Raw genomic sequence first — 14,302 nt, 5'->3', positions numbered from 1 at the left:
TGCAGGACCTGACCATCATTTTGCAGGACAATGCTCAAGCACGTACAGTGCAAGCTTTTACTGATTTGTTTGACTGATGGGGCTATTAAGTGCTATACCACCTACTGAACTCCCCTGACTTAAGCCCTCGTAAGTTCAACTCGATTTCTAAACTGTAGGAAACACTTCACGGCGTTCGCTTCAGAAGTGCTACAAATTCATCGGGCAATAGACCGCTCCGCTCGAACTGTCAACACAACTGGCACTGCTAAGAGTATCCTACGCCTTCCCCATTGCTGGCAACGGGTTATACGTAATGCTGGTGACTACTATAAAGGCCAGTAAAACTTTGAAACACGTATCTACTTTGTGCAAGCTGTAAATAAATGCCGGCCGTAGTGGCCGAGCGGTTCTAGGCGTTACAGTCTGGAACCGAACGACCGCTAAGGTCGCAGGTTCGAATCCTGCCTCGGGCATGGTTGTATGTGATGTCCTTAGGTTAGTTAGGTTTAAGTAGTTCTAAGTTCTAGGGGACTGATGACCTCAGACGTTAAGTCCCATAGTGCTCAGAGCCCTTTGAACCAATTTTTTGTATATAAATAGTTGCCACTTTTAAAGTTCCAACTCTCGTATATACACTCCTGGAAATTGAAATAAGAACACCGTGAATTCATTGTCCCAGGAAGGGGAAACTTTATTGACACATTCCTGGGGTCAGATACATCACATGATCACACTGACAGAACCACAGGCACATAGACACAGGCAACAGAGCATGCACAATGTCGGCACTAGTACAGTGTATGTCCACCTTTCGCAGCAATGCAGGCTGCTATTCTCCCATGGAGACGATCGTAGAGATGCTGGATGTAGTCCTGTGGAACGGCTTGCCATGCCATTTCCACCTGGCGCCTCAGCTGGACCAGCGTTCGTGCTGGACGTGCAGACCGCGTGAGACGACGCTTCATCCAGTCCCAAACATGCTCAATGGGGGACAGATCCGGAGATCTTGCTGGCCAGGGTAGTTGACTTACACCTTCTAGAGCACGTTGGGTGGCACGGGATACATGCGGACGTGCATTGTCCTGTTGGAACAGCAAGTTCCCTTGCCGGTCTAGGAATGGTAGAACGATGGGTTCGATGACGGTTTGGATGTACCGTGCACTATTCAGTGTCCCCTCGACGATCACCAGAAGTGTACGGCCAGTGTAGGAGATCGCGCCCCACACCATGATGCCGGGTGTTGGCCCTGTGTGCCTCGGTCGTATGCAGTCCTGATTGTGGCACTCACCTGCACGGCGCCAAACACGCATACGACCATCACTGGCACCAAGGCAGAAGCGACTCTCATCGCTGAAGACGACACGTCTCCATTCGTCCCTCCATTCACGCCTGTCTCGACACCACTGGAGGCGGGCTGCACGATGTTGGGGCGTGAGCGAAAGACGGCCTAACGGTGTGCAGGACCGTAGCCCAGTTTCATGGAGACGGTTGCGAATGGTCCTCGCCGATACTCCAGGAGCAACAGTGTCCCTAATTTGCTGGGAAGTGGCGGTGCGGTCCCCTACGGCACTGCGTAGGATCCTACGGTCTTGGCGTGCATCCGTGCGTCGGTGCGGTCCGGTCCCAGGTCGACGGGCACGTGCACCTTCCGCCGACCACTGGCGACAACATCGATGTACTGTGGAGACCTCACGCCCCACGTGTTGAGCAATTCGGCGATACGTCCACCTGGCCTCCCGCATGCTCACTATACGCCCTCGCTTCAAAGTCCGTCAACTGCACATAGGTTCACGTCCACGCTGTCGCGGCATGCTACCAGTGTTAAAGACTGCGATGGAGCTCCGTGTGCCACGGCAAACTGGCTGACACTGACGGCGGCGGTGCACAAATGCTGCGCAGCTAGCGCCATTCGACGGCCAACACCGCGGTTCCTGGTGTGTCCGCTGTGCCGTGCGTGTGATCATTGCTTGTACAGCCCTCTCGCAGTGTCCGGAGCAAGTATGGTGGGTCTGACACACCGGTGTCAATGTGTTCTTTTTTCCATTTCCAGGAGTGTATATTTGAAGATACTGAGGCTGATTTTTTGTTTAACATTTGACGATGCCACTACAGCTTCAGTATATTAGGACATTTTTTTATAAAACAGACCTGAAGATGGTCTATGAGAGACCGACACCGGTAGTCTGATGACAAAAATGTTTGTGACCATAGACGTGAAGTAAAGGAAATTAATTCATTATAGTTCGTATTCACGCTAACCTGAAAGTACGAAATGTATCCCTGAAACATCACGGAACCAGCTCCGGACTGGACCATTCCCTCCTCGCACTGCGGGTTATACGCCTCATTAGACCGTCGAAGGACTCGACGCCTTGCGTCATTTGATGAGCGCAAAACCGCGGCTCGTCGCACCACATTATACGTCTCCATTCACCTACTGTCAAGTTTCTATGTTGTTTGGCGTGCTGAAGATCGGTAGATTTAACCGGCGTTGTGAGCAATGGCCTTTTGCGAGAAACCCAACCCCAAATGTCCATATGTTGGCCCAAAAATTGGTTGAGATTGACCTGCATTCGTTCAATGACAGCGGCAATCCACGCAGGAACTGAAACCAAATGCCGTTCCAAGTCGGTTAGAATCTTTTTGCGACCACTATTCTTACGCCACGGTACATGATTCATTCCATCATGCTTTATAGACATTGGAGAAAGTCCTAGGTGATGTACCAAAAAATAGGGCAACTTCACTCACGATCCGGCATAGGCACATCCTAAAACGATAGCTTCTGTTTCCACGTCGACGTCTCTTACTGGCATACAAGAAATACATGAGAAAGGTAATAGAGCTGATTTTTTATCTACCAAAGTTTTTATTTTTTCAAACAACAATATTGTCCCATTCAAAGTAGTTCCCTTCGATAGCTACATACCGGCAGAATCATTGTTCGAAGTGTTGGTAGAAGTGCTGAAAGCCTTCAGCTTTTAGGACCTTTAAGTATGTCGGTCACATTCTTTTGAATTTCCTCCAGAGTCAAAAAACGACTTTCTTTTAAGACAGTTTTCAATTTCTGGAAAAGAAAAAAGTCACAAGGACGCGAATCAGTTGAACAGGAGGCTTTGGAACAACAGGAATGCCTTCTGAGGTCAAAAATTCCGTGACGGAACTGGCTGTATGAGATCAGGCGTTGCCATTTTATGCACAATGCCACTATTATCAATCAAACATGTTATTATCCGCTTCTTAAAACTATCAATAAATGAAATAAATGCGTTGTTAACTTCTTGGGATGGAGAGAGGCAATCTCGTCGTAAGCTAGCACACCAGGAGGTCGTGTTATAAACCCAAAAGTTAATTATATCTTTTGCTATGCTTTCAAAAAAACAGTCTTTATAACTGTTGGAACTGTAATGAATAAAAACTATGAAAATATATTCCCCGATGATGTGCGACAGAGCATGTAAAACAACGAAGCTAGGAAGACCACCTTCGATGATACACCAAAAAATAGGACAACTGCACTTTCGATGAAAATTTCTTTTTCTGTAAGTTTTGATGTACTCACCGGAGGGCCAGCGTCGCCTTTTTCTCCTTTCGGTCCCGGAACCGGAATCTCTGAAACATAAACCGATTAACTGATATTGAGTTTTTTCTAAACTAAAGAATAAGTGTGATACAATTTTTTGATTAAATAATGGAAACGTTGGACTGGTAAATTTAACAGTCATAGCTATAGAGGAGTTTCTGGTAAGTTAGAAACTAAGTAGTCAGATACATATTTCTACAACATTTTCAGTTACTCAGCTGAAAAAAAAACGAATTTCCGTCTGTAAATACACACATTAAAATAAGTATTACATCAGTTCGATTCCTGGAGTTCCGGAACCTGTACAGCAAATTGGAAAAGAGATCAACATAAACATAATTTCCGCTCTTTTTATTACTATGAAAAGCACACATTGCATGTTGTACCACCATGAGACACTTAAAGTAGTAAAGGAGTTTTGCTATTTGGGGAGCAAAATAACTGATGGGGGTCGAAGTAGAGAGGAAATAAAATGTAGACTGGCAATGGCAAGGAAAGCGTTTCTGAAGAAGAGAAATTTGTTAACATCAAGTATAGATTTAAGTGTTAGGATGTCGTTCCTGAAAGTATTTGTATGGAGTGTAGCGCTTCCCACGCCCGGGTTCCCGGGTTCGATTCCCGGCGGGGTCAGGGATTTTCTCTGCCTCGTGATGGCTGGGTGTTGTGTGATGTCCTTAGGTTAGTTAGTTTTAAGTAGTTCTAAGTTCTAGGGGACTGATGACCATAGATGTTAAGTTCCATAGTGCTCAGAGCCATTTTGAACCATGAAGTGCAGCCATGTATGGAAATGAAACATGGACGATAAATAGTTTAGACAAGAAAAGAATAGAAGGTTTCGAAATGTGGTGCTACAGAAGAATGCTGAAGATTAGATGGGTAGATCACATAACTAATTAGGAGGTATTGAATAGAATTGAGGAGAAGAGGAGTTTGTTGCACAACTTCACTAGAAGAAGGGATCCGTTGGTAGGACATGTTCTGAGGCATCAAGAGATCACCAGTTTAGTACTGGAGGGCAACGTGGAGGGTAAAAATCGTAGAGGGAGACCAAGAGATGAATACACTAAACAAATTCAGAAGGGTGTAGGTTGCAGTAGGCACTGGGAGATGAAGAAGCTTGCACAGGATAGAGTATCATGGAGAGCTGCATCAAACCAGTCTCAGGACTGAAGACCACAACAACAACCACCATACCGCGAGACCTTCAGAGGTGGTGGTCCAGATGGCTGTACACACCGGTACTTCTAATATCCAGTAGCACGTCCTCTTGCATTGATGAATGCCTGTATTCGTCGTGGCATAGAATCCACAAGTTCATCAACGCACTGTTGGTCCACATTGTTCCACTCCTCAACGGCGAATCCGCGTTGATCCCTCAGAGTGGTTGGTGGGTCACGTCGTCTGTAAACAGCCCTTTTCTATCTATTCCAGGCATGTTCAATAGGGTTCATGTCTGGACAACGTGCTGGCCATTCTAGTCGAGCGATGTCGATATTCTGAAGGAAATCCGACGATCGTCTGGTTGAAGGCATATGTGACAGTCATGGGTGAAGAGAACGTGATGCCAATCCTGAGCGGTCTATTCGGCATCTTGTTGGGCCCATCTGTACCGCGCAAGATGGTCTCGTGGTTGCAAAGATGGCCTACGCGATGGACGTCGGGAGTGAACTTGCGCATCATGCACCTATTACGCACAGTTTGAGTCTTAAGACGACGTCTTGTGACTGCACGAAAAGCATTATTCAACATTGTGGCGTTGCTGCCGGGGTTCCTCCGAGCCATAATACGTAGGTAGCGGTCATCCATTGCAGCAGTAGCCCTTGTGGCGGCCTGAGCGAGGCATGTCATCGACAGTTCCTGTGTCTTTGTATCTCCTTCATGTCCGAACAACAATACTTTGGTTTATTCCGAGACGCCTGTACACTACCCCTGTCGAGAGCTCTTCCTGGCACAAAGTAACAATGCGGACGCGGTCGAACCGCGGTATTGACCGTCTAGGCACGGTTGAACTACATACAGCTGGCCGCGGTGGTCTCGCGGTTCTAGGCGCGCAGTCCGGAACCGTGCGACTGCTACGGTCGCAGGTTCGAATCCTGCCTTGGGCATGGATGTGTGTGATGTCCTTAGGCTAGTTAGGTTTAAGTAGTTCTAAGTTCTATGGGACTAATGACCACAGCAGTTGAGTCCCATAGTGCTCAGAGCCATTTGAACTACATACAACGCGAGCAGTGTACCTTCTTCCTGGTGAAATGAGTGGAACTGACCGGCTGTCTGACCCCCTCCGTCTAATAGGCGCTGCTCATACATGGTTGTTTACAACTTTGGGCGAGTTTAGCGATATCTCTGAACAGTCAAAGGGGATGTGTCTGTGACAGAGGATCCACAGCCAACGTCCTTCTTCAGGAGTTCTGAGTACCGGAGTGATGCAAACCTTTTTTTGATGTGTGTATAAAGTCTCACTCCGCCCGAGAACAACGCACAGAACGTTAATATAACCATGTGAAACTGTCAGGAAAAAACTCCTTCCCTGAGGTATTGTTCAATTCGCAAAACACTGTCGCACCTTCTTCGAACTTGGTGAACATCAGAGAACCATTCTGCATTTTTATCGTTTAGTGGTAGGTTCGTATTGTAACACCAAGTCCCGTAACTCTTGATGCCTTTTTTCGGAAAAGGACTGTCCGCGTTTTTCATTTCAATAAAGACACAACAGGTGCCTACGCCTTGTTGCTTATGTTCGGGATCCAGGTGTAGGACACAAACTTTGCACACATTTTTACATTCTTGAAAACATTCTGGTAAGTGTCTCGAACACTTGACTTAGAAATGTTCAGTTCGTTGCTCCATTGCGATTCGTGACACAAAACTTACACACTACGGTCTCAGGTCCACAGATTACCACTGCCTGCTCACAACTAACTGGCCGAATGAGCATCTGTAGTTTGCAGTTATTAGTCCAAGCTGCCATAGTAGATGCTGCGCTGACATCGCTTATATGCCAGGAATAAAACCTGTCTCGGAACTTTTTGGACGGACAGTGTATATACAAAACCACATCAGAGTCTGTGCCCAGAACCGGAGATCAAACGCCTGTCCGTAGTGTAATCAGTCAGAAATGCGAGGTCTGATAAGCAGAGCCCGAAACGTGTGGTAAACTAGAGGATGGACGTCAGTCAAGGTAGACATAACACTGGCGTGACTATACGCTGCTTATTCCGGAGTCCTTGCCAGAGGCGTTGCCTATTGGAGCCTACTAAAGCTCTGTATAGGGCGATACAGAGCCTCACACAGCACTGTCTCTGGCGGTGTCCGCAGCAGCTGCTGCAGTTAGGCACAGACGGAGCCCTTGCCTTTGAGGCTCGTCCAGTCAACTGCTGATTCTTAGTGGACTGTTTTGCAGAAATTTTTTGACAAGCTTTTATGTTTTCTAGAGTGCTAATGGGTATGAATTTTCAAAATCCCACCACAATTTCAGAAACTGGTCAAAAATGAAAAAAAACCCAAGTAAAATGGGACTTTTTTGGGTTTTACGATACAATTCAGAAATGACAATTTTCGGCAAAGTTAAGTATTTATGAAAATAAAGAACATAGATTTCCTACGAATTATGTCTCAGTGACTTTTCTCGTCAGACAAGCCGTGTGGTGTGCAGCAAATGTTGAAGTTAGCATAAGTCCTGCCGCCACCCCTAAAACCGAACCCCTAATTCTTCAGTATATTATGATCTTCCATCCAAAGGCATAATGAAAACTTCCATCACTCTTATTGTTCATGTTCTTTCAGATGCAGTGCGATGCACCAGAGCCATACGCCGAACACGATGGTCTTCCCTCTTAGTGGTGCAATGTGACCACCTGGAGCCCGATCTTCTTGCGACCATACATTCTCGTGACCACCGCTGCCAGGAATCATATACGTTGGCTACATTCCTACCAAGTCTTTCTGCAATATCGCAAAAGGAATATCCAGCTTCTCGTAAGCCTGTTACATGATCTTGTTCAAACTTAATAATGGCATCTTTGTCGCTGTTGTGTACATACACTCCTGGAAATTGAAATAAGAACACCGTGAATTCATTGTCCTAGGAAGGGGAAACTTTATTGACACATTCCTGGGGTCAGATACATCACATGATCATGCTGACAGAACCACAGGCACATAGACACAGGCAACAGAGCATGCACAATGTCGGCACTAGTACAGTGTATATCCACCTTTCACAGCAATGCAGGCTGCTATTCTCCCATGGAGACGATCGTAGAGATGCTGGATGTAGTCCTGTGGAACGGCTTGCCATACCATTTCCACCTGGCGCCTCAGTTGGACCAGCGTTCGTGCTGGACGTGCAGACCGCGTGAGACGACGCTTCATCCAGTCCCAAACATGCTCAATGGGGGACAGATCCGGAGATCTTGCTGGGTGTTGGCCCTGTGTGCCTCGGTCGTATGCAGTCCTGATTGTGGCGCTCACCTACACGGCGCCAAACACGCATACGACCATCATTGGCACCAAGGCAGAAGCGACTCTCATCGCTGAAGACGACACGTCTCCATTCGTCCCTCCATTCACGCCTGTCGCGACACCACTGGAGGCGGGCTGCACGATGTTGGGGCGTGAGCGGAAGACGGCCTAACGGTGTGCGGGACCGTAGCCCAGCTTCATGGAGACGGTTGCGAATGGCCCTCGCCGATACCCCAGGAGCAACAGTGTCCGTAATTTGCTGGGAAGTGGCAGTGCGGTCCCCTACGGCACTGCGTAGGATCCTACGGTCTTGGCGTGCATCCGTGCGTCGCTGCGGTCCGGTCCCAGGTCGACGGGCACGTGCACCTTCCTCCGACCATCGATGTACTGTGGAGACCTCACGCCCCACGTGTTGAGCAATTCGGCGGTACGTCCACCCGGCCTCCCGCATGCCCACTATACGCCCTCGCTCAAAGTCCGTCAACTACACATACGGTTCACGTCCACGCTGTCGCGGCATGCTACCAGTGTTAAAGACTGCGATGGAGCTCCGTATGCCACGGCAAACTGGCTGACACTGACGGCGGCGGTGCACAAATGCTGCGCAGCTAGCGCCATTCGACGGCCAACACCGCGGTTCCTGGTATGTCTGCTGTGCCGTGCGTGTGATCATTGCTTGTACAGCCCTCTCGCAGTGTCTGGAGCAAGTATGGTGGGTCTGACACACCGGTGTCAATGTGTTCTTTTTTCCATTTCCAGGAGTGTAGTTCCGCGTGGTCAGCGCGTACACAACTTTCCCAATAGAGCACGCCACGCTAAGCACAACAGCGCAGGCGCAGCGCTCGTCTGTCTTCTCACTACGAGATGGCGATGTCTTAGAGACGGACCAAATTCTGCTTCCGCTGATCCGCGTATTAATATGTAACGCAGCCAATGAGATTGCTGCTAACGTAGAACCTTTTCTCCTCGTGGATCACACTCGCGCAGTGATACCTGAACGCTCGAGGTATTATAACGAGTGTACAGACCTCCGATTAGTTAGTCTGCATTTGTCTGCACCAGTCTATAGTCAAGTTTCAGTCAGCGCCTAATAAGATTATCATATTCCAGTAGAAATGCATAGACACCTCGTCAAGTATCAGAGATATGTGAGAATAAGATTAACGTACCACGACCAAAGCAACTTCAGATTGTCAATTGTAAACAGCATCCAGAATCAAGTTACGTAATATCTATGTTTTTTATTATTTTAATAAATGTGTGTAAAAATTAATCAAGTTTTGTTTAAAGTCGGTCACCATCAATCTGCTACACTAAGCGTGCAATTGGCATTTCTATCGTCTAACCTAACTGCAGAAGATAAGTCAAATAATCTAATCGTGTGTGTATTGAAGGTCTTACAGTACGCACACCACAGTCGCCTTAAATTCATTCTTGACGAACATCAGCTCACCATGTCCAATCTCAAAGGTTACTAGCAGCACTCCTATGCAAGTGGCGCGAAAGCTGAACAGATATCATCTCTCAGATGTAGAAGCACGCCTACTAACTTTCAATCATGTCGCACAGCTCTTTCTTGGTGTGGCAGTTTTTTTTTCCGTCAGTGTATAATGCACACTGATGCTTGTGTTTCAGCCCTACGTCACCGTACCACTAACGTCGCCAAACGGCAAGTCACGACGCTAACACTACTAACAATAAATTCTGTACCTCGCAGCTTCACATAATTCCTGTTATGTTGGGTAAACAATACTGTAAATAGTTCCTGTCGACACTCGCTCAAATAGCAAAAGCTTAATTGTAATCACTCTGTACATATATACACTACTGGCCATTAAAAGTGCTACACCACGAGGTTGACGTGCTACAGACGTGAAATTTAACCGACAGGAAGAACATGCTGTGATAGAGCAAATGATTAGCTTTTCAGAGCATTCACACAAGGTTGGCGACGGTGGCGACTCCTACAACGTGCTGGCATAAGGAAAGTTTCCAACCGATTTCTCGTACACAAACAGCAGCTGACCGGCGTTGCCTGGTGAAACGTTGTTGTGATGCCTCGTGTAAGGAGGAGAAATGCGTACCATCACGTTTCCGACTTTGATAAAGGTCGGATTGTAGCCTATTGCGAATGCGGTGTATCGTATCGCGATGTTGCTCGCATTGGCGAGATCCAATGACTGTTAGCAGAATATGGAACCGGTGGGTTCAGGAAGGTAATAATGAACGTCGTACTGGATCCCAACGGCCTCGTATCACTAGCAGTCGAGATAACAGGCATGTTATCCGCATTGCTGTAACGGATCGTGCAGCCACGTCTCGATCGCTGAGTCAACAGACGGGGACGTTTTGCAAGACAACAACAGTCTGCACGATCAGTTCGACGACGTTTGCAGCAGCATGGACTATCAGCTCGGAGACCATGGCTACGGTTACCCTTGACGCTGCATCACGTACAGAAGCGATGGTGTACTCGACGACGAACCTGGGTGCACGAATGGCAAAACGTCATTTTCTCGGATGAATCCAGGTTCTGCTTACAGCATCATGATGGTTCCATCCGTGTTTCGCGACATCGCGATGAACGCACATTGGAAGCCTGTATTCGTCATCGCCATACTGGCGTATCACTCGGTCTGATGGTATGGGGTTGCCATTGGTTACACGTCTCGGTCACCTCTTGTCCTCATTGATGGCACTTTGAACAGTGGACGTTACATTTCAGATGTGTTACGACCCGTGGCTCCACCCTTCATTCGATCCCTGCGAAACCCTACATTTCAGCAGGATAATGCACGACCGCATGTTGCAGGTCCTGTATTGGCATTTCTGGATACAGAAAATGTTCGACTGCAGCCCTGGCCAGCACTTTCCCCAGATCTGTCACCAATTGAAAACGTCTGGTCAATGGTGGCGGAGCAACTGGCTCGTCACAATACGCCACTCACTACGCTTGATGAACTGTGGTATCGTGTTGAAGCTGCATGGGCAGCTGTACCTGTACACGCCATCCAAGCCCTGTTTGACTCAATGACCAGGCGTATGAAGGCCGTTATTACGGCCAGAGGTGGTTGTTCCCGGTACTGATTTTTCAGGATCTAAGCACCCAAATTGCATGAAAATATAATCTCATGTCTGTCCTAGGATAATATATTTGTCCAATGAATACCCGTTTATCATCGGCATTTCTTCTTGGTATAGCAATTTTAATGGCCAGTAGTGTATGACAGACAGCCCATGGTGATTAACGTGCTGTGCTTTCAGGTGTAAGGATAATAATAGTAGTAGCATTAAATTTGTGGTACCGGGATACGTCACTGACATTTGCGTCCTCTTGTATTACATCTAATGCGACAACATCGGAACGTTATTTCTCAGCAGGGCAATGATTGTCCACACATGGGACGCACCTCTATGAACTACCTGTGCTATTTTGAGGTAGTCGTGTTGCCAACAAGATCTCCAGATCCATCCTCAATAGATGTGTGCGTCCAACTTGCTCAACTTTGTTCCCGTGTCGTAACGGGAATATCAAGGACCAGTTACAACAATTGTCGGCGTGGTTGCTTGAGGAATGGTTTTATGGGGGCCACGTCATAAGCGTGCTCATACTACCAAGTTCTTTGTAAAGTTGATTCGACTTTGTAGTCACCGAAATAACATGACATCTCTCTTCAAGGTGTGCAAGATGTATGAGACAGGCGAAATACTTTAAGACTTCAAGAAGAATTTAGTAATTCCAGTCACAAAGAAAGCAGGTGCTTACGAAGTTACCGAACTATAAGCTTAGTAAGCCATGATTGCAAAATACTATGACGAATTCTTTATGGAAGAATGGAAAAACTGGCAGAAGCCGATCTCGCGTACGACGAGTTTGGATACCGGAGAAATGTAGGGACATACGAGCCAATACTGACCCGACGACTTCTATTAGAAGATAGATTAAGGAATGGAAAATATAGGTTTACAGCATTTATAGACTTAGAGAAAGCTTTTGACAAAGTTGGGTGGCTGTTATAAATGTCGAGGGGCGTGAAAGGGAAACGGTGGTTGGGAAGGGAGTGGGACAGGGTTGTAGCCTGTCCCCGATGTTGTTCAACTTGTACCATGAGCAAGCAGTAAAGCAAATAAAAGAAAAGTTTAGAGGAGGAATTAAAGTTCAGGTAGAAGAGATAAAAACTTTGAAGTTTGGTGATGACACTGTAATTATGTCAGAGACAACAAAGGACATGGAAGAGCTGTTGAACGTAATGGACAGTGTCTTGAAAGGAGGATATAAGCAAAACAAAGGATAATGGAATGTAGTCGACTCAAATCAGGTGATGCTGAAGGAATTAGATTAAGAAACAAGACATTTAAAGTCGCAGATGAGTTTTGTTATTTGGTCAGTAGAGTAACTGATGAAGGACGAAGTAGAGAGAATATAAAACGTAGACTGGCAATGGAAAGAAAAGTATCTTTGAAGAAGAGAAATCTGCTAACAACAAATATAACGAGTGATCAAAAAGTCAGTTGTTGTTGTTGTGGTCTTCAGTCCTGAGACTGGTTTGATGCAGCTCTCCATGCTACTCTATCCTGGGCAAGTTCTTCATCTCCTAGTACGTACTGCAGCCTACATCCTTCTGAATCTGCTTAGCGTATTCATCTCTTGGCCTCCCTCTACGATTTTTACCCTCCATTCTGCCCTCCAATACTAAATTGGTGATCCCTTGATGCCTCAAAACATGTCCTACCAACCGATCCCTTCTTCTAGTCAAGTTGTGCCACAAACTCCTCTTCTCCCCAATTCTATTCAATACCACCTAATTAGTTATGTGATCTATCCATCTAATCTTCAGCATTATTCAGTAGACCACATTCCGAAAGCTTTTATTCTCTTCTTGTCCAAACTATTGCCTCACGTGTTCCCATATTTCTACGGAATCCAAACTGATCTTCCCCGAGGTCAGCTTCTACCAGATTTTCCATTCGTCTGGAAAGAATTCGCGTTAGTATTTTGCACTGGTGACTTATTAAACTGATAGTTCGGTAATTTGCACATCTGTCAACGCCTGCTTTATTTGGAATTGGAATTATTATATTTTTCTTGAAGTTTGAGAGTATTTTGCCTGTCTCATACATGTTCCTCACCAGATGGTAGAGTTTTGTCAGGACTGGCTCTCCTAAGGCTGTCAGTAGTTCTAATAGAATATTGTCTACTCCCAGGGCCTTGTTTCGACTTAGGTCTTTCAGTGCTCTATCAAACTCTTCACGCAGTATGATATCTCCCATTTCATCTTCATCTACATCCTCTTCCATTTCTATGACATTGCCCTCAAGTACATCGCCCTTGTATAGACCCTCTTGGGCGCTGATGACCACGCTGTTTAGCGCCCGTAAACCTCAAACACACACACTATAGACCCTCTATATACTCATTCCACCTTTCTGCTTTCCCTTCATTGCTTAGAACTGGGTTTCCATCTGAGATCTTGATATTCATACAAGTGGTTCTCCTTTCTCCAAAGGTCTCTTTAATTTTCCTGTAGGCAGTATCTATTTTACCCCTCGTGAGATGAGCCTCTACATCGTTACATTTGTCCTCTAGCCATGCCTGTTTAGCCATTTTGCACTTCCTGTCGATCTCATTTTTGAGACGTTTGTATTCCTTTTTACCTGCTTCATTTACTGCATTTTTATATTTTCTCCTTTCGTCAATAAAATTCAATATTTCTTCTGTCGCTCAAGTATTTCTACTAGCCCTCGTCTTTTTACCAACTTGATCCTCTGCTGCCTTCACTACTTCATCCCTCAAAGCTACCCATTCTTTTTCTACTGTATTTCTTTACCCCATTCCTGTCAATTGTTCCCTTATGCTCTCCCTGAAACTCTGTACAACCTCTGGTTCTTTCAGTTTATCCAAGTCCCATCTCCTTAAATTCCCACCTTTTTGCAGTTTCTTCAGTTTTAATCTACAGTTCATAAGCAATAGATTGTGGTCAGAGTCCACATCTGCCCCTGGAAATGTCTTACAATTTAAAACCTGGTTCCTAAATCTCTGTCTTACCATTATATAATCTATCTGAAACCTTTTAGTATCTTCAGGGCTCTTCTATGTATACAACCTTCTTTCATGATTCTTGTAACAAGTGTTAGCTATGATTAAGTTGTGCTGTGTGCAAAAGTCTATCAGGTGGCTTCCTCTTTCATTTCTTAGCCCCAATCCATATTCACCTACTACGTTTCCTTCTCTTCCTTTTCCTACTGTCGAATTCCAGTCACCCATGACTATTAAAT

The 14,302-nt window shown here is 46.0% G+C and overlaps 1 protein-coding gene across 1 annotated transcript in view; it reads right to left on the bottom strand.

Moving 5' to 3' along the window:
* The window catches only part of LOC126355358 (collagen alpha-1(XVIII) chain-like), a 586,377-nt gene that overhangs the window by 121,003 nt on the left and 451,072 nt on the right, over window positions 1–14,302 (bottom strand). Inside the window, exon 10 of the mRNA XM_050005652.1 lies at window positions 3,545–3,594. Within this exon, the coding sequence (XP_049861609.1) occupies window positions 3,545–3,594 (50 nt within the window). The remainder of the gene's footprint in view (window positions 1–3,544; window positions 3,595–14,302) is intronic.

This window comes from Schistocerca gregaria, chromosome 3 (assembly GCF_023897955.1).
Source record: "Schistocerca gregaria isolate iqSchGreg1 chromosome 3, iqSchGreg1.2, whole genome shotgun sequence".
In the NCBI taxonomy this organism is placed as follows: Eukaryota; Metazoa; Arthropoda; class Insecta; order Orthoptera; family Acrididae; genus Schistocerca; species Schistocerca gregaria.
The sequence above is the reverse complement of the archived record's forward strand: the minus strand, read 5'-3'. Positions and strand labels throughout refer to the sequence as shown.